This window comes from Mobula hypostoma, chromosome 19 (genome assembly GCF_963921235.1).
Source record: "Mobula hypostoma chromosome 19, sMobHyp1.1, whole genome shotgun sequence".
NCBI lineage: Eukaryota > Metazoa > Chordata > Chondrichthyes > Myliobatiformes > Myliobatidae > Mobula > Mobula hypostoma.
In genome coordinates, this window is record NC_086115.1 from 31,390,679 (window position 1) to 31,412,498 (window position 21,820).

At 42.8% G+C, this 21,820-nt stretch overlaps 1 protein-coding gene across 3 annotated transcripts in view; it reads right to left on the reverse strand.

The window, feature by feature from the left end:
• The window catches only part of prkg1b (protein kinase cGMP-dependent 1b), an 836,131-nt gene that overhangs the window by 299,485 nt on the left and 514,826 nt on the right, over positions 1-21,820 (reverse strand). For all 3 annotated transcript variants that reach the window (XM_063071598.1, XM_063071596.1, XM_063071595.1), the window contains exon 5: positions 8,941-9,004. In XM_063071598.1, coding sequence (XP_062927668.1) covers positions 8,941-9,004 — 64 coding nt within the window. The remainder of the gene's footprint in view (positions 1-8,940; positions 9,005-21,820) is intronic.

Here is a 21,820-nt window from a genome sequence, read left to right on the forward strand (position 1 = left end):
GCAACGGGACTTGGGAGTCCTCGTACAGGATTCCCTTAAAGTTAACCTCCAGGTTGAGTCGGTAGTGAAGAAGGCGAATGCAATGTTGGCATTCATTTCTAGAGGAATAGAGTATAGGAGCAGGGATGTGATGTTGAGGCTCTATAAGGCGCTGGTGAGACCTCACTTGGAGTACTATGGGCAGTTTTGGTCTCCTTATTTAAGAAAGGATGTGCTGACGTTGGAGAGGGTACAGAGAAGATTCACTAGAATGATTTCGGGAATGAGAGGGTTAACATATGAGGAACGTTTGTCCGCTCTTGGACTGTATTCCTTGGAATTTAGAAGAATGAGGGGAGACCTCATAGAAACATTTCGAATGTTAAAAGGCATGGACAGAGTGGATGTGGCAAAGTTGTTTCCCATGATGGGGGAATCTAGTATGAGAGGGCATGACTTCAGGATTGAAGGGCGCCCTTTCAGAACAGAAATGCGAAAAAATTTTTTTAGTCAGAGAGTGGTGAATCTATGGAATTTGTTGCCACGGGCAGCAGTGGAGGCCAAGTCATTGGGTGTATTTAAGGCAGAGATTGATAGGTATCTGAGTAGCCAGGGCATCAAAGGTTATGGTGAGAAGGCGGGGCAGTGGGACTAAATAGGATAAAATGGATCAGCTCATGACAAAATGGCGGAGCAGACTCGATGGGCCAAATGGCCTACTTCTGCTCCTTTGTCTTATGGTCTTATGGTCTTATGGTCTAAATGGTCAGTAGATTCAAATTCAGATTTATTCTTCACATTACATTGAAACATGGGGAGCATTGATAGGATGGGCCAATTTCAATGTTGTACAATTCCAAAATTCTTATTAACATATTGTGTCCTCCTTCCTTGCTCCTGTTATCATCAAGATTTTACCCATCACTCTTTCGCATTGCAGATATGCAACTACCCTCCCTTCCTCTGCCATATACGTTTAATGGGGGAGTTGGGGGAGGGGGGAGGAGACAATAGACACTGTCGAAAGTGGCCAACCACCTTCTATCACAGTAAGCTCAGATACTGGTACAAATATCAAAGTGGGTTCAGCAGGTGCCAAAGCAGATAGTTGTCTTTGGGGAATAAGCCCTTCTGGCCACGTCTATTATTATCCCTTCCTCCCTTAGACCACTCAGTCAAGAAGGACTTGCCTTTGGATCCTATCCTCCTGCTCCCTGCCATATTAGAAGCACTGTTTGGCAAGGCCTGCACCGTCCAAGTTGTACATGGACTAGTGTCACCAATTGCCAACTCTGCAGTTCATGCAGAAACATTAAATTTGACGCAATTAATGCAAGACACATGATGTTGCAGCTTGAAGCACAATCACAGTTCTGGCACAATCACCATCACAAGTCATGCAGACATTATATAATACCAATAAAATAACCTCACAATCAAAATTCTAGGCCTGCAATTTTAAAGCCAAGGACAAAAGCAATGGCAAAACCTTTTTATCATTTAATCACATCAATACCCAACATTGTAACATTAATAATACAATACACTCTCTAAAATATCGGGAGGCACCAATACAACTCTGCAAGATGAAACCATTGCATCTCGTCGCTACAGAACAGAAAGGGCTATACTTGAGAAGTAATACATTGACAATGAAGTACTTTGGCATACCTTGAGGAAGTGACTTACTCAAAAATTCACCTTTTTCTCATTCACTAAGTACTGGGAGGGCAGCCTTTCAAATCTACATCAAGGATTGATGCAATTACTTTTAATCCAAATGACATAGCTTATTCATACAAAAGTATTTACCATTCAAAATGCAGTTAATAGAAGTGCAAATAACAGACTTGACAGTCTATGACATAAGCTGTATTTTACTGCATTGCATATAATGATGGAAGCATCATTTTTAAAGCACTTCCTACTGCCCGTTTTGTTTTTAATACTTCGCCAACCACAGACAAGAGAAAATTAAATGTTTTCCAGATTTTTATATTGGATTTACTAATGATCTTAATCTATGCATATTAAGATGGGTGGGGTGTTGTTTGACAGTTTATATGTTATTTAAGCATATCATGTCTACTTAAAAATTGAAATAGGGTACAGATCATTAGATCATAAACACAAGAGATTCTGCAGGTGGTGGATATACTGAAAGGACTTGGCCCACAACATTGCCTGTTTATTTTCATCTAGACATGCTGCCTAACCTGCTGAGTTCCTCCAGCATTTTGTGTTGTTCAGTTCTGTAGAGCTCACATGCTCCTGACTCTGGGTGCTTTTTTTAAATTTTATTACTCTTCTGGACTTCAATCCTATTAACTGAAAAGTACTCCAGAAGGAACAGCTGCAGTGGCAAACACAATGAATAGGAATGTCTTGTCCTGCATGAGTTTGCAAATTCGGGAATTTGCCAAAGTTTAGTCCCAGCACCAATACTGTGAATCAGAAATGTGAGCACAAAATTCAGGCTCATGTCACGGTGCAATGTTTAAGGAAAAATGTTAAACCTAAGCTTCACATAGCCTCTCTGGTGGACTTAAAAGATGCAAGAAGAGTATTAGATCTCTTCCCTGTGCCCTAGCTGTACTTATTCTGTAACAAACACCAGCAGCGAAGATTTTCAGATGTTACGTACCCCGTAACTGGGTTGCCAAACCAGCAGAAATGGACCACTTAGTTGGAGTCTGGATTACTGGAACTAAGAAAGTTTTATTAAAGAAATAAGCAACACAGTACTCTAATCATAAGGATATAAATGCAACAGGTTAGCAATGATAAAACACACATGTACACAGAACTAGGATAACAGGATCAATCAAGCTCTATCGCAGTCTAGGGGTAAAATGATCAGTCTCAAGTGACACAGAGTTCAGTTCAATTTAGTTCAGTTCGCAGTAATCGCTGTTGTGCCGTTGGGGAGGGAGAGAGAGCGAATGAATATGCAAATCGGATTCCAAACAGACCTTCGATATTCCTCACAGTTAGCTTTCGGGCGAGCCCTTTGTAATGTCTTCTGAGGTCACCGACTGTGACTCCTCTGTTCCAGATACGATCGTTCTTCTGCGGTGAACCTGGCACCCAGGCAAGAGCGGACACACACACCAGGTTCCCGCCGACTGCACCTTTCCACCCAGTGCATCTATGGCTGGTCCCGCGACCAGACCTCCAAAACTCCCACCAACTTGTGGGGGCACACCGCTTCCAGGGTCTCGTTACCTCGTGGTGTCATGGTGTGTCTGTTGCCTTAGCGAACCTGTCCCTTTTATCCCCCTGCTGGGGTATCGCTTGTCCATCAAATTTCAAACAGTTCAGGTTCAAAGCAACCGGTCTTGACAATACTCGGAACTGTGTCTCCTTTCTGTTAATCTCTCTCGTCCCCCATTAACATTTCTGAATGTTCCCCCATTGTCCTCTTATCGGCATCAATCTTCTGTTAATTTGGTCTGTTGTCACACAGATCAATAAGGAGATACAAGAGATTGCAGATGCTGGAATATGAAGCAGAAAATGAACTACATGAGGAACTCAGTAGCACAGACAGTATTTGCAGAGGGAAACGGACAGCTGAAGTTTCAGGTTGAGACCTTCCAGTCTAGATGAAGACCTTATTCTTTCAGACCAGATGAAGGGTTTTGACCCTAAGTTCTTCTTGCAGCTCATTTTTATTTGGTCTTTAGCCCATTAATATTTGTGGGAGTCTGCTACAAGCACACTGACAGTTACATTTCCCGGAATCATGACAGTGACAACACATGGATTGTAAAACAATCTGGTATTTTCTAAATCATGAGATGTGGCATGTGGGTCAATGGTATAATGCTCCTTCATGACCTTAATCTTATTACTCCTAGCTTAATGTAGTGAGAAAATCTGATAGAACATTTTGAAAACATACTGTATCAGAGAAGCAGATTTTTGCCTACATGGACTTTAAAAAGATACAAAACATTCCACACAAATGGCTGGTCATCAGAATCGATGCCTGTGGGATTACAGGATCGGTAGCAGTTTGCATAGCAGATTTACTAAAGCAGAAAGTGGATGTTGGTGACAACTGTGGAGAGGAATGAATAGTCGACGTTTTGGGCTAAGGCCCCTTAACAGGACTGGAAAGGAAGGGTAAAGAAGGCAGAATAAGAAGGTTGTGGGGGGGGGGTGAGGGGGAGGAGAACCCACCTTCTCCTGAAGGAAAAATAATCTTGCTTATACTTTTTGCTCAAAATTGGAAATCTGTCAGTCACCTGGTTTCTGATCATCCTAGAATGGGAACAACTTCTTTCTATTTACTAAACCCAGGTCAAGATCTTATAAACCTTTATCAACCTTTCAAACTGACTGGTTCAATGTATTTTCTCATTCTTTTTTCTGCCCGATTCTTTTCTCTTTCTTTCCAGTCCTGATAAAGGATATTGGCCTGAAATGTCGACTGTTCATTCCTCTCTCTAGATCAGGGGTGGCCAACCTTTTACATTCCATGCATCAACACTTTCACGCACGAGTTCAGATGCAATTTTTTCATGCACAAGTTCTATATTGACATATTTTTACAAGAATTGAATGGGGGTACAAGAGTTGTATGGCGCATCTGAACTCGGGAGTGAAAAAATTGACACATGGAATGTAAAAGGTTGGCCATCCCTGCTCTAGACGCTGCCTGACTTGCTGAGCTCCTCCCAGCTTTTCGTGTGTGTTGCTCTGGATGTCCAGCATCTGTAGAATCTCTTGTGTTAATGGCAAGTGGTGGCTTTCAGAATGGAGGATGATAAATGGTGGTGAACCCCACTGGTGGTCAGAGCTAGAGAGCATTACTACTTAAAAATATTTATCAATGACTTGGGCATCAGTATGCAAGGTAGGATTTCTAATGTTGTAGCTGACATAGAACTTGGGGGTGCTATAGACAGCAAGCGGAAGGTAACAGATTGCAAGAAAGTAGATGGGATGGTTCAATAGGCAGACAATTAAATTAAATCCAAGGAACTGTGAAGTGATGCACTCTGGCAGAAAAAAAAATGAGAAAATAGATTAAACCAGTCAGTTTGAGAAGTTGATAGAGATGTAGAAAACCATGGCCTTGCTTAGATAAATAGCAAGAAGTCATTTCCAATTGTAGGGTGGATCGGAAACCAGGTGACAACGGGTTTACAATTTTGAGCAAAAGGTATGAGGGTATTTTTTTCATTTAGGGAGAGCTAGGATCTGGTCTACACTGACAATGATTCTGCCTCCTGTAGACAATCAGTACCTTCCAAAGGAAATTTGACAGGCACCTGAGAGAATAATTTACAGGACTGTGAGAGAAGAAGGTCAGAATAGCACCAACAGGTTCCTTGTTTTGGGAGCTAGCACAGGCTTAAAGAGCTGAATGGTCTCTTTCTATGCTATAATAATTCAGTGTCTCATTTCTAAAGTACTGTTGATTAGGAATCACCTTGAATTGAATCGGGGGCTCACCACCATGTACAGTTCTGGGATGCAAACTATAAGGAGGATGAAAAGCATTGGAAGAGTACAGAGGAGATTCCCTACGAAATAGCTTGTATTGGAGCTTTACAGTTATAGAGACGGAATTGGAGGAAGCTGAGGGTAACCTCATGGAAGTATATAAAATTACGAAGGGCAAAGAGGGCAGATTTTTCGTGCAGTCAGGCTTCTAAAGACAAGGCATAGCTTTGAGGTGAGAAGTAAAGTTCACAGTTTAAAGTAAAATTTATTATCAGAGTACATACATGTCACAATATACAACCCTGAGATTCTTTTTCCTATAGGCATACTCAGCAAATCTTGGCGCATGGCCAAGTGGTTAAGGTGTCGGTCTAGTGATTTGAAGGTCGCTAGTTCCAGCCTCAGCGTGTTGTGTCCTTGAGCAAGGCACTTAACTACACATTGCTCTGCGACGACACTGATGCCAAGCTGTATCGGCTCTAGTGCCCTTCCCTTGGACAACATCGGTGTCGTGCAGAGGGGAGACTTGCAGCATGGGCAACTGCCGGTCTTCCATACAACCTTGCCAGCCCTGCACCCTGGAAACCTTCCAAGGCGCAAATCCATGGTCTCACGAGACTAACAGATGCCTATTATTACTCAGCAAATCTATAGAACAGTTACTGTAAACAGGATCACTGAACAACATTAAATGTCATCTGTTCTGAATGTCTGGAATCTGGAATACACTGCATTCCAGTGAGATGGAGGAGACAGATGCTCTCATGACATTTAACAAGTACTTCAACAAGTGTTTTAACTTGTCAAGGCATAGAAGGCTATGGGACCTAATGCAGGTAAATTTGATTAGTGTAGCTCGGTACAAATATGGCATCAACATAGTGGTCGAAAAGGCCCTTTTCTGTGTTGTATAACCTATGACATTGAGATAATGCAACCTATTTTCAGCTCAGTTACTAGTCTTATATCTTCTGCCAGTCATCCCAAATAATTACAATATTTTACTAGCATGGAGAAGGCAGAAAAGAAAAGAAGACCATGATTTCATGGTGCACGTTCAATGAGGCCAGGTGCTCAAAGTCCTTTCGAGCAATCATAATATTGTTGAAGTGCCGTTATTGGTATAAGTGTAAGAACACGTGACAGGATTTAGTGCAGAAATTCATTATGAGGTTAAAGGTCCTCCTGTATTTCAAGGCATATGGATAATGTTGACCAGTTTGGTCATTACTTAACAAGTTTTCCCGGGAGTGACAGAGGCTGAGGCAACACCTGATAGAAGTTTACAAAATTATGAGAGGCACAGATATATAGACAACTGGTATCTTTTCCCAGAGTTGAAATGTCTACTACTAGAGGGCATTCATTTAAGGTGAAAGGGATGTTCACAGGAGATTTGCAAGGTGTGATTTTTTACACAAACAGTGCTTGGAATGCACTGCCAGGAGAGGTAATGGAGGCAAATACAGCCAAAGTATTTAAAAGGCTCTTAAATAGGCCAATGTATATGGAAAGAAGGGAGAGATATTGACTTTGTGTAGGCATAAGGGATTAGTTTGGTTTGGCATTTAATTACTGGTTTAATTGTTTGGCACATTGTGGACTGATGAGCTCAGTGCAGTGCTGATTTGGTCCATGTTCTATGTAGGTATAACCCACTGATGAAATTTTAACATCGTCACAGGCTGCTACTTGGATTGAGCAATACTGATCTATTTATTTCGATGTTAGCAGAGGACTATCACACACTTTTCCCCCCAAAGTAAGCAGCCATGATTTCCGTACATATAGTCTGAAAAGCGTACTTTTAAATAGAAAATATTGACCACCGTATTATAAGTGATTCAACAAGGGGCAACTGTACACAAACAAATGAGAAAAATCATTGCGCTCTGACATGTCTCCATTAAATAATAAATATTTCCTTTGTTTCCAAATTTATAGTTTGCACACACTGCGAAAGGCTTCTCCTGAGGTTTATACTTAAACCAGATTTAATATATCCCTTCTGGCAACTTCGAGCAAACTGACAGCACCATACCATTAATTACCATCAAACGACACACACATTGCATTGATAAACATGAGTAGATTTTGTCCCTGAACAATGGCAGAATCTAAACCAACATTTTAGTTTAGGGAGTGTGACTGTATTCTAGACTAATTAGTCCCATACAATCCTTGCCATGATCTCTAGATAGCACAACAGAAGAACAACATGGTGACAACATACACAAAATGCTGGAGAAATTCAGCAGGTCAGGCAGCATTGATGGAAATGAACAAACAGCTGATTTTTTGGGCCAAAACCCTTCACTAGGGAAGGAAGGAGGAAGATGCTGGAATAAGAAGGTGGGGAGAGGGCAAGGAGTACAAGCTAGAAGGTGATAGGTGAAGCCAGGTAGGTGGGGGACAGGGGGTGAAGTAAAAAGCTGGGAGGTTTGATAGGTGGAAAAGGTAAAGGGCTGGAGAAGAAGGAATCTGATAGGAGAGGAGGATACACCATGGGAGGAAGGGAAAGAAGAGGGGAACCAGGGGGAGGTGATAGGCAGGTGAGAAGAAAAGGTAAGGGGACAGCAGAGTGGGGAATTGAAGAAGAGGGAAGGGGAGGGGGAATATTACCAGAAGTTGGGAAATCGGTATTCACTTCTTCAGGTTGGAAGCTACCTAGAAGGAATATGAGGTGTTGCTCTTACAACCTGTGAGTGGCCTCATCATGGCAGAAGAGGAGGCCATGGACTGCCATGTTGGAATGGGAATGAGGATTAGAATTAAAGTGGTTGGCCGCCAGGAAATCCCACTTTTCGTGGATGGAATGAAGGTGCTTGACAAAGCAGTCTCCCAATTTACGTTGGTTCTCAACACTGTAGGGAAGGCCACATTAGGAGCACCGGACACAGCAGATGACCCCAACAGCTTTGCAGGTCAACTGTTAACTCAGCTGGAAAAACTGACTGTGATCCTGAATTTTGATGAAGGGGGAGGTGTACTGGCAGGTTTAGCACTTCATCCTCTTGCAGGAATAAATGCCAGAAGGAAGATTAGTGGGACAAATAGACGAGGGAATCACAGAGGGAGTGATCCCTGCAGAAAGTGGAGAGTTGGGGGAGGTAAAATTTGTTTGGTGGTAGGGTCCCGTTGAAGATGGCAGAAGTTGCAGAAAATGAACAGCTGGATGTGGAGATTCATGGTGTGGGAGGTAAGTACCTACCCTGTTAAGGCGTTAGGAAGATGGAGTGAGCATGAATGTCTGGGAATTGAAGGAGATGTGGGTGAGGACAGAATCAATGATGGAGGAAGATGCTCTATAAAGGAAAGCTTCATCCTAGGAACATGGAGGAAAATTTCTTCACGATTCAGATACATAAAGCCTTTGTGCTTCCTCCAGATCTCAATGGCCTACAAATAATTCAATTATAGTCAACATCCACCATTCTGTTTCAACTCATTTGTCAATCTACTCTGTTGTGAATTGAACGTGGGCATGTTCTGGATGCTGTCACTCACCTCTTCAAGAACATCAGCTAACTTGCTCAGTATTTCTTCTGAAATGTTTTGGAACGTTGGAACACTGTGGAATAAAAGAAGGTTTTTTATTAGCCACTTGTTATGCAACAAGACAATGAACTACCTGATGTACTGTAGATCTAAATCAGGGCGGGTGGAACTTAACCCTGCTTATCTCTCTTCACATATGATATCTGATCTGCAAAATACCTACAGCATTTTCTGTATCTTACATCCTTATCTTGGTTTTATTATTGCCAACACAAGTACAATATTCAAATCAAAGCAAGGCATCTGTCTGGGTTTGTTTCAAAACTAATGTTCATTTCTAATCTCATGTAAAGTTCAGAAATTCAACTCGTTCCACTTGAAAAAATAATCCTGAGGTTACTTTTGACTGAGCTTTGTTCCTTTAGAATGAACCTAAATCAACATATTTGCTTAATCAGAAAAACAGCTTAAAAAAAAGAAAATGATACTTCTGGAATTTATGCTGTCACTTCTAAATTAGACTGCAGCAGTTAGAGTGCACCTCAGTGGTAATACAGCAATAAAACAATGGAGACCGTTATAGCCATCATAAAATTTTAAGAGATGAGACTAGCTCTCAATTTGCATCTTGTGCAGTGTAACTCAAGTTTGCTCTCTACTTTGAAAAAGGAATACCATGAGGTAGTGGAGAGATAATCACTAATATAGTCTCCAACAAAATCTTCCAAATTCACTGCATGCTAGGAGAACAAAGATCAAAGTCCCATTCCACGTTTACAACGCCAATCAGCTCTTTTGGACAGGTAGTGTCACTTGCATTCCTGATGCCCGATTCCCAAAACTAACATTCTATTTAATTTCTGGGAGGAGATCACTAGACAGACAAAAGGAAAGATTGAAGGATATGTTCCTTGAGGAAATGCATCGTCCCCACTGATTTGGGAAACCTCAGCCCATGACTACGCAAAGTGGAGAAGAAAAATTCAGGATGGTAATGGTCTTCAGGTCCATGCACTCAGAGCACATAGTAGCCCAGCTTAAGTGGCAGAAAAAGGCACAGCATCATGCCCACCGAACCATCCCATCAGTTACCGACTACCCACTTATGGAAAGGTCTGTAGTTTCTACATTTACCTCTTCAACCATCTCAGCATCCACACACTACACTGGAAGCAAATCATACTCAGTCCAAAGGGACTGTATGAGAAGAGCAAGAAGATCACAAGATACTACAGCATGGGATTTTACACTGCTTTAATTTTTCAACATGAGCACCAAGTGATAAGAACAGAAAATGCTGGAAATAGACAGTGGTCTGGCCACATTAATGTTTCAGGTCTAAACTCGTTATCATAGCTCAGATCTTCAATTTGAAACAATAGCTCTGTTTCTCTTCCCACAGATGCTGCCTGACCTGCTGAGTATTTCCAGTATTTTCCGTTTTTATTTCAGAATTTTAGCAGCTGCAGTTTTTGTTTTACTGTTCAGTCACCAGTGGCAGGGAACCTACTTCAATAAAATGGGCAAAGAATTAAGGTGTTATGATTTAAGGAATGTTTCTAATTGAGTTTATTTGGAAGCTATTTAAATGTTTGCAAATATTACCATTTTTAAAGAACTTTCTCAATAATAGTATTCATTTTTAATAGTATATGGGGAGTAAAGGCACACTGTATTACAGGGATAGGGAAGGTTACCAGGTGTACAGGCCAGCTGCAGGCAAACAGGACTTAGCTTATATAGGCAGAGAAACAAGAGATTGCAGATGCTGAGATCATGAGCAAAATGCTATCTTTTGATTCCATGCTGTACAACTACAGATCTTGATGGAGGATTTTGGCTAGGAATGTTGGTTTATTCCTTTCCTTAGAGGCTGCCTGAGCTGCTGAGATATTACAGCATTTTCTATGCGTTACTCTATCATTAACAAGACATTTTTCATCCCGCATAACTGCCATTCAATGTTTTTGTTTTGTTTTTCGCACCATTCTCTGTACACTGTAGAGACCGTTGTGCATGAGATCAGCAGTTTCTGAGATACTCATACCAGTGTGTCCGGCCTCAACAATCATTCCACTGTCAAAACCATTTACATCACATTTCTTCCCTGTTCTAATGTTTGGCCTGAACAACAACTAAACCTCTTAATGATGTCTGCATGCTTTTATGCCTTGAGTTGCTGCCACATGATTGGCGGATTAGATATTTGCATTAACGCACAGGTGTACTGGTGTTTCTAATGAAGTGGCCACTGAGTATATTTCAAGTTTTGCTAACTTTAGAAGATGGCTAAGTTTGGGGTTGTGTTTCTTCTTTTCTTTGGTTGCATTTGACATGCACCTGAAAATTCATTTCCAACCTCCAACCCCCAACCCATGTGTGATTACTTTGATGCACAGATGTCACTGTAGCCTAATATTGACTTTGGAACAAGCTTCACCCAGCATGTACTTTTTGTAAATGCTATATAGGTAAGTAGGAATTCAGTCAGGAGATCAGTGCCTGAGCCTAAAGTCAAGCTAACTGAATGGAGATGTCAAGGGAAAGTAGTGAGAACCAAATAGTATGATGGATATTCACTGTCCTGGGACAGGTGGTCTCATGTTTGCTAAGACTGCTTTCTAAATACAGCTGCCACGTGAAAGATTACAAGCAGTTGTAATTAAACTTCCAACTACATTGCTTTGTTCTGTTGCTGGTTACAAAAGGAAGTCGATCTTCAATTCTTAAAAGGTAAATGGAAATCAGTAATCAGCTTGAAGTTAGAAACTCAGCTTTGCAAACAAGCTCTGTATCATGCAGACATTCTGTCTGCGAGAAAGCAGACACCTGCTTTATTATTGCTCAACAGTAGAGTATAAGACAATGGATTGTTTCAGACAAGCTGATTCTTAAATTACTTACTTCAAGGAAGTTTGCAGAACAGATGGATATCACTTAGCATATCATTACCGATGTGTTTATATTTGAGTTATGTGCTCAAAGAAGTTAGCTTTACAGCATTTATAGTTTTAATTGAGGTCTATATTTCAAAAAATACTTCTAGTCCATTTGTGTTAAAAGGATATCTGAGGAAATGCCCTGGGAAAAGTTTCACTGCTAATGTAATGCTTTTTCTGTAGCAGCAGTGTTTGGGCTAAGGCTAGAGATAAAAGGGGCTTTGGCATGTGCGCCGTCCATTGAAGGCAATGTTTTTTTCTTGTTGTGTGTCTGAGACCGTGATGATCTGAGTCTTTTGTTCAGCGGAAGATGAAGAGAGAAGAGGCCAGAAAGGAGAGGTCATAGAGATCAGAAAGGAGTGGACTTGGAGTGGGGCCAGGAGTCAACGAAGCCTGGGGAAATCGATGGAGGACCGGCGGAAGGGAAGCCGTGAGCTCCAACGTGCACACTAGACTGTTTCATTAAAATGGGCCCTTTTCTTTTTGTTTTACTTTACTAACCCTTTAGTCAAATTAAGAATTATAAAGCTAAATTGTTTAATTGCATATGGTGTACTGTCTGTCATTTCGTGGTACTGATTTGTAACAGGGTAACACATTACACAGCACCCACACAAACAGGAGGTTTTGCACCTCAATCTCAAACGTTTGGTGGGGCCAGAGATTGTCTTCCTTAGACTTACACAGCCGGCAGAACCTGAGGGATACACATCATATGTGCATGAAGTCAGTGAAGTGACAGAAAAAGGTATAAATGTAGAGAGCAGTTCAGGCTCATTACGAATAGTGTAAGGAACATGAAGAAGAAATATGAAAGAAAGACAAGATTCCATTCCTCCAGCTTTGGTTTCTGTGACAGACGACTTGTTTGTCTGTTTGTAGCATGTATTTTTAGTTTGTAGGAATTGTACCCCTGTTATGGAACTCCTTTGCTGTTTGTGATTTCTGCTTTTTCCTTTGGGTTTAAGAAATCCTTCGTGCTTTGTGTTTTAGAAATGATTTTGTAATTTGGAAATGTTTTATAAGATAGAAATCCTCTGTGAGAATCTAGGATTGTTTAAGATAGAAATCATCTTTAAATTTTAAGTGTGTTGTTTGGATTTAAATGTGTATCACTGAAAATAAATGAACTGTTTTTTAAACTATTTTTTTAGCTGGAAGTATCTTCTTCTTGGTAGGGAGGGAACCCACTGCTCAAATAGTGGGTATTGGCAGTGAAACTCACTGTACAGAATAAACAGATGAGTAAACTAGCTTTTGAAGATTAGATAGTACAAGATAATTTCCCTTTATTGAGAGTATTTGTGGCAATTTATATCAGATGATCTTAAGGTCTTTGAGTTTAGAACTTCGTGGTCAGCAAACAGAATATCATCATATTAGGAAAAGAGAAAAAAAACCTCATAACTTGAATATTTAACAAGGCATCTACTAACATGCTGATATAAAATGATCGTTTCTGGTTTTCAATATTCAGTTCTCTGTACCTCAATATGAATACATGTTACAGTTAAGCAAAACATTGTTTTCATTATAATTTAACTATAATGAAAATTAAACATTAACAGGTTAAGGAGCACAACCTTCCTAAATTACAAAGTTAGGTTCCAAAATTGCCTTGTAAACCTGTAATCAGTCACGAAGAGTCACCCTGGTCCATGAAACTTTTATCAGCCTGCGTCAGTAAATAACATTTGACCAGTGCTCAAAGGAAATCCAAGCTTTCCATTTAAAACATGATGCAGTATTTACAATCATTCTAGCTTTGAAGGCAAATTAAAGACGCAAATCTTCCAACTGATGTGAAACGATTTTTAAAAAATATTTTTTAAGTAAACACAAAATACTCTGCAGATGCTGGGGTCAAACCAACACTCACAACACGCTGGAGGAACTCAGCAGGTCGGGCAGCATCCGTGGAAATGATGAGTTGATGTTTCGGGCCGGAACCCTTCATCAGGACCGTAGAGGGAAGGGGCAGAGGCCCTATAAAGAAGGTGGGGGGAAGGTGGGAAGGAGAAGGTTCCATAGTTCAGTCCCTCCCCACCTACATCCGGGATACATCCCATGCCCTCCACCTCTTCAATAACTTCCAGTTCCCCGATTCCGACCACTTCATTTTCACTATGGATGTCCACTCCTTATTATTTAGCTTCTCCTTCCCACCGTCCCCCCACCTTCTTTATAGGGCCTCTGCCCCTTCCCTCTACAGTCCTGACAAAGGGTTCCAGCCCGAAACGTCAACTCATCGTTTCCACAGATGCTGCCCGACCTGCTGAGTTCCTCCAGCGTGTTGTGAGTGCTTTTTTTAAGTAAGATTGTTGCCTAACCTTTTACAAGTCATTCAAGACAGGAGTCTTACCAACTTGAAATTATTTGACCTAACCAACAAAAGAAGTTCAGTTGCTACCAGACCAAGGGAAGAAAATGAATATTAGTGAGGGAGAGGGTGTGTTTGAGAAAGACCGTGGCCTTCACAAGCTGGGATAGAATGTAAGAAAAGCCCGAAGGATGTAAGACAAATACTTGTCATGTCACATGATAGGTACCATTCCTCCCAAACATTTTAAAATCTAATTTTACAACACACAATTGTTTATTCAGATAAGTGTGCAACTGAACAGAACTAAAGGTGGGATGAGAATTGGATTGTGCTGCCCCTAGTGTGGTCTGGAATAAATACTGGAAATAAGTACTGTACGTCCCCAATTGACATTCTTCCGTTCAGGGCGAGCGTCACTTGGCTCTCAACCCTGGCTTTGAAATAATTAGGAATTTAATTTTAAATTGTTTTTACATGTCAGAAGGAAGATAAAATCTGTAAAGCTCACTGCTACCAGTGCAAAATGATGGCATCTGTTGTGGATAATCATTCTGCATTATGCCAAATCTCTGCTCCGTTTCTATGTCTTTGGTTTTATCCCTACTGGATATTGGTACAGCTTTTAAGTTGGACACAAAATTGAGAGCTGCTGTGTAGATATAAAAACTGAGGTAGCTAATGGAACATTGACTTTAATTTCAAATGGATTAGAATACAAAGAGGATGGATCTCTGCTTTGAATGTGCAGCGTCTGGGTGAGCCTGGAGAACTGCATTTACTTTCAGGAGTACTGTATTCATCAGGAGTAACATAATTGGTCTGAGCTACATTGATATTTGCTACAAGGTACATTTAGTAAGAAATTCTGAATTCTGGATTGTTTATTGCCATTTTTCAGTACTCGAGAGTAAAGATTGCTACTCCAGGTCTGATGCAGCATAAACAAAAACACAATAAGCATAAAAACACAATAAATGTAAATATAAAAGTAATTTTATAAAACACAATGTACAAGTAAATGTAAAGTGGTAATGCATGGAGTGGGGAATAAAGGGCACTGAGGAGAGGAGTGGCTGATGTGTATGTAGTGGTGATGGGGTGAGTTAATGGGTGGAGGTGTTGATCACCCTGACGGTATTGTACAATGTAAAGGCATACATTGTATTTTCTATATTTACTATATATGTATTACAGTATTTACTCAACAGTATTTCAGTATTTACTCGAACGCACACATTATATTTTCTATCTTTACTATGTAACCACTGTTACGTACCCCGTAACTGGGTTGCCAAACCAGCAGAAATGGATCACTCAGTTGGAGTCTGGAGTACTAGAACTAAGAAAGTTTTATTAAAGAAACAAGCAACACATTAATCGAAAGGATAATAAATGCAACAGTTCAGCGATGATAAACGCACATGTGCACAGAATTAAGATAACAGCATCAATCAAGCTCTATCGTTGTCTAGGGGTAAATGACCAATTTCAAAATGACTCAAAGTTCAGTCCAGTTAGTAGTTCAGTTCGCAGTAATCGTTGCCATGGCGGTGGACAACGTGGGGGAAGAGAGACATAGAACAGGAACAACTGATCATTCAGAACGGCTTCACTCACAGACCAGCAAGATGGCTCACAGACCAGCGAGATGGCTCACAGACCAGCGAGATGGCTCACAAACAGCTTTTGGGCAGGTCCTTGGTGATGTCACCTGAGGTCACCGACTGTGACCCCTCCTCCAGATGCGGTCGATCCTCTGCAGTGAACCCGGCACCCAGGCAAGGGCGGACACACACCGGGTTCCCGTTGATCGTACCTTTCCACCCTTGTCGTTGTCTGGTACTTCTCACCCACTCGTGAGAAGCGCACCGCTTCCAGGGTCTCGTTACCTCGGGTGGCGTGTGTGTCTGTCTTAGCGAACCTGTCCCCTTTTTATCCCCCTGCTGGGGTATCGCCTGTCCATCACTTCAAACAGTTCAGGGTTCAAAGGGGGGAGCCGCTCCAGACAGCTCTCCCTCCCACATCCCTTCATTACACATCTCCAGACGCTGCTCCATTGTTCCTTATCTCTCCTTCCCCTGAGGGCAGGTGGCAGACCAACTGCTGATGCCACTGATGCTAGCCCAGGCCAGCAAACATCTTAATTTTATGTGTATTCTCGTAACACTTCCCCCCTTTAAGGATTTTTACCGGGAGGTAAAAATTACAAACATGACTACATTATCTGATACATACACAATATACATCTTTAACAGTTATTTAGCTAATACAGAGAATTTGAAGCTGTCAACACCTTGACAGACAGTCGTCACATTTTCTGTTCCTTTTACACGTGTTATTAATAATCCCTTAGACCAGGCTCCAACTCAGCAAACTTCATAGTGGCCAAAAACACTGATGAATTGCGACCAATGTAACCTCTCATTTGGTTTTGTCCCGGACCACAATAACAAGGGCCGTCCCATTCCGACTCAATTTTCTCTCGCAAGGGCTTAGTAGGAAGGGGACGGGTATTGACCGCAGAGTTATTGCAAAACTTCCTGCAGTACCCCACCATCTCCAAGAGCCTTCTGAGGGCCCTCTTGTCTGTCGGGGTTGGGAGGTCAGCGATAGCCTGCACTGTAGCTTGCATCACTGCCAGCTGCCCCTGTGTCACCACAATTCCCAGGTAAGTGACCTTCGTGTGGCCGAATTCATTTTTTTCAAGGTTCACTATCAAGCTGGCTTCAGACAGCCGTGTTAAATTGCCAATACACACCTCTGTGTTCATCAGCCCTTTAGTCACTGAATTACTCAAAAAATATGGGTGTTGTTTACTTGGCTGCCCTATTGTAACCACAATCACCCAACGTCCCAGTTCTTTGCATTTCCTCGGGACAATCAAACACATGGGTGCGAGTCGTTTAATTACTCCTTCGGGGATTAAGGGAGAGACCTTATCAGTAGACCTGGCCAAAACAATAGCCTTCTCCCATCTGACCGATCCCATCCTAATCTTTTCAAAATGGTTCTTTTCTCTTAACAGGGGGCCCCTAGCTTCATTGATTTCCACGCTAACACCGACTAGGTTTGTTAGCATATCAAAAGCCGGTGACCGTCTCAGTTCGCGTCGGTCATGATCAATAACATTCTTCCCCCTGGGCAGCCGGTAAATCTCTTTCATGATTCCACCAACTGTTTCCTCCAGCACCGCAAAATGTCCACCGGGGGGTACCTCGTGGGCCATGTTAAAAACCTCATCCCCATAACTCTTTTGCACCACCCCCCACTCCTCATCTGCGGATACTGTCCTTGATTTCCCTTTCTTCCTTAGCACTTCCTCATCCGCACAATAGCCTACTAGTTCCCTTGTCAAGGCTGTGTCAGAGAGAGCTGTCTCTGCAAAACCCATCAGCCCCTCGCCTCGCTCCTGCGTCTGCACAAATTCTTTCCTGGCTACTGCTACGTCCGTCCCAGCTCCCTCACTACCTCTTATCTCACTACACCCTGTCTCATACAAGGTTGGCAGAAATGTTTCAACCAAATTCACCATCGCGGGCGGGGCCTCCATGCTGGCAGGCTGACCCGTCAATCTCACGACTGGGAACACGATTCCTCCGGCGATGTCATTACCGAGCAAGACTTCCACGTCTTTCATCGGTAATTCGGACCTCACCCCGATCGTGACTAGTCCAGAGACCAGGTTGCTCTGTAAATGTATCTGGTGCAAAGGGACCGACTCTGTCCCTTCCCCAACACCTTTGACCTCTACCTCCCCAGTCTGGGTCTCTGAGCTAAACTCTAATACACTCTTCAGTATTAGTGACTGACACGCTCCCGTGTCTCTCCAGATCCGCACTGGAACTGGTTTTAACCTCTCCTTCACTGACACCAGTCCGGCCGAGATAAACCTCTCGCGCCCTTCCTGGACTTTTTCAGACCTGTCCTTCCCTAGCGGTTCGCTTAACAGCTCAATACAGCCATTCAAAATTTCCGCTTTTCCTTTCCCCGTCTCCTTCCTTGGGGCAAAGCACCTGGACGCAAAGTGTCCGACTTTCCCACAATTATAACAGACGACCCCAGGAGACTTCCTACCAGACTGCTCCCGGTCTACCTTATCCTTTTCACTAGTCCCCGGCTTACTTTCTGACTTTTCCGGCGGACTCTCCCCGCCGTCCTGACTACCCTTCTGGTAGCCTTTACTCGGGGCAACCTTCATTTTATGCGTCAACGCATACTCATCCGCTAACTTAGCAGTTGCGGCTAACGTGGCTGCCTCTTTCTCATCGAGGTAGGGTCTCATACCCTCAGGGACACAACCTTTAAACTGCTCAATCAGAATCAGCTGCAGCAGTCTGTCATAATCCCCCTCTACCCCTTTCGAGGCGCACCAACGCTCACAATATGTTTGCATCTCGCGAGCAAACTCCAAATACGTGCGGTCCCACCGCTTCCTCGCATTCCGGAACCTCTGCCGGTATGCCTCCGGGACCAACTCATAAATCCTGAGGATGGCCTCCTTCACCACCTCATACTTCTGGGCATCTTCCGCGGATAAAGCGGAGTAAGCTTGTTGGGCCTTCCCTTTCAGTACACTCTGAAGTAAAACAACCCACTTATCCCTCGGCCATTCCTGACTTATAGCCACCTTTTCGAAGTGGAGAAAGTACCGATCCACATCGGTATCGTCAAATGGGGGAACCAGCCTAACCTCCTGGGTCGCCCGGAACCCTCCACCTTGGTTCGGCACGAGCCCCTGCTCGGCCCTTATCTTTAACTTCTCCAGCTCAAATTCCCTTTCCCTCTGTTTCTCCTCTCTCTCCAACTGTCTGTCCCTCTCTCTCTCTTCTCTCTCCAACTGTCTTTCTCTCTCTTGCCTTTCTACCTCTTTCTCTCTCTCTCGCCTTTCTACCTCTTTCTCTCTCTCTCGCCTTTCTAACTCTCTCTCTTTCTCCCGCCTTTCTAACTCTCTCTCTTTCTCCTGCCTTTCTAACTCTCTCTCTTTCTCCTGCCTTTCTAACTGCTTCTCTTCGTGTTCTAACTGCCGTACCCGGAACTCGTGCTCGAGTCTCAGTTTTTCAAGCTGTACCTGTACCGCGTCTCCAGCAGGTTTTTCAATAGACACCACCCCCAGCTCACCTTGGGGAAACACACCTTTAGATACATAGTGCTCTACAATAGCTCTGTGTATCTCCTCTCTCCTCATTGTCGACTTCACCTTAGCAAGATTCACCCGTTTGGCCACAGCTATCAATTCCGATTTCCTGGCATCCTCTAATGCCTCCAAGGTCGGCGCCTTTATAAATTCCTCGACCTCCATTTCTGCTGTTTGTCTTTTCTTTCTTTCGGGAATTTTAACCCAATCAATTTACTCCGTCCCAAATTTAGCGTTCAAAATCCCGGACGAGCCCCCACTTATGTTACGTACCCCGTAACTGGGTTGCCAAACCAGCAGAAATGGATCACTCAGTTGGAGTCTGGAGTACGAAAGTTTTATTAAAGAAACAAGCAACACATTAATCAAAAGGATAATAAATGCAACAGTTCAGCGATGATAAACGCACATGTGCACAGAATTAAGATAACAGCATCAATCAAGCTCTATCGTTGTCTAGGGGTAAATGACCAATTTCAAAATGACTCAAAGTTCAGTCCAGTTAGTAGTTCAGTTCGCAGTAATCGTTGCCATGGCGGTGGACAACGTGGGGGAAGAGAGACATAGAACAGGAACAACTGATCATTCAGAACGGCTTCACTCACAGACCAGCAAGATGGCTCACAGACCAGCGAGATGGCTCACAAACAGCTTTTGGGCAGGTCCTTGGTGATGTCACCTGAGGTCACCGACTGTGACCCCTCCTCCAGATGCGGTCGATCCTCTGCAGTGAACCCGGCACCCAGGCAAGGGCGGACACACACCGGGTTCCCGCTGATCGTACCTTTCCACCCTTGTCGTTGTCTGGTACTTCTCACCCACTCGTGAGAAGCGCACCGCTTCCAGGGTCTCGTTACCTCGGGTGGCGTGTGTGTCTGTCTTAGCGAACCTGTCCCCTTTTTATCCCCCTGCTGGGGTATCGCCTGTCCATCACTTCAAACAGTTCAGGGTTCAAAGGGGGGAGCCGCTCCAGACAGCTCTCCCTCCCACATCCCTTCATTACACATCTCCAGACGCTGCTCCATTGTTCCTTATCTCTCCTTCCCCTGAGGGCAGGTGGCAGACCAACTGCTGATGCCACTGATGCTAGCCCAGGCCAGCAAACATCTTAATTTTATGTGTATTCTCGTAACACCACTGCTAGCTGAATAGAGGGTATTCACTATGTAGCCATGACTTTTGACCTAATCACTATTAATTCATGACGAGAACTAGAATGAAACCAAGTAGGAAGATAACGGTGGCGAGTAAGGTAATGAAATATGTGGCAGTATGTCAACACAAGACTAATTAAGAAATAACTGTGGTTAGGGATGAGGGGACACCTGGTATAAAATGTAAACTAGGACATAATTAAATTGGGGAGTAAAACAATAGTGGAAAGTCGAGAGCGGGTATATTGATGATATGTAATCACAGGCCGACTGGATATGATAATGTAGCTAAGATAGGAAATTGCTATAAAAAATGCTGTATACAAGCCTCGGGGGGCAGTCAGCAACTAGCTTTCTGATTGTCTCAGCTTTGATTTGCAAATTAAAGTTTAAAACTTCTTGAAGGATTTTCTGCGTCTCCTTGTCGTTTGTGAGAAACGAGAAACCACGACAAAATTGGCGTCACGAACAGGATTGGATAGAGACCCGCGAGGAAGGGAACGGCAGATTGGGGCGCTCCCCGGTCCCTCGGGGACCCTCACGGGGCTAACAGAATTAAGGGTGCACCCAAAGTAAAAAGGTGAGCGCTTTTTGCGATAATTTGGACTAAGAACTCTGTTGGTTTTGGGGGGGTCTCGGGGACTCAGAAGTGTGAAGCAACTGCCGAAGGGTCTCTCCGATCCAAAGAATCTGGCAGAATTGGGGATAAAAGGAGGCTCAGAGGATTAATCAAGAGCACGGCCATGGGGGTAAGTACGAATAAAGTAATAATAAGTTAAGTAAGAAAATTCCACGTGGTGTTGGTAAGTCCCTGTGGATACCGCTTCACACGAAACAAAGGGCTGAACAGGCAGGGAAGGAGAATTAAAAATCCTCGTGAATACCGCCTTAAGAAGTGTAAGGGGCTGCATAGGCGAGGTGTAAAAGGTTCTGTGGATACCGCCCTAAGTAGGGGTCTGCACGGGCAGAACGTAATAAGAGATAAAGATAGTTTAATAGATAATTCAGACGCTGGTGAGATAAACCATAAGGCTAGACATAGAAATAGAGTTAGAAAAATAGTACTATTAAATAGGCAAGTAGTGAGATTCTAAAAATACCATAATAGAAAAAGGAAAAAGAGAACAACATGACAGAGAAAGGAACAGCAGTAGAAATATTGAGCAGAAAATTCCCGGTGTGTCAAGGTAAGATCGCGGAAATTTCAGAAAAATGGGAAAAAAGAACTAAAGAACTGGTCACGAAATGGCCAAGAGAAGGAACATTTGATGTAAGCTTATGTGAGGAAATGGAAGCGCTAATTAAAAATCACAAACCCAAAGATAAATCTAAGAAAAGA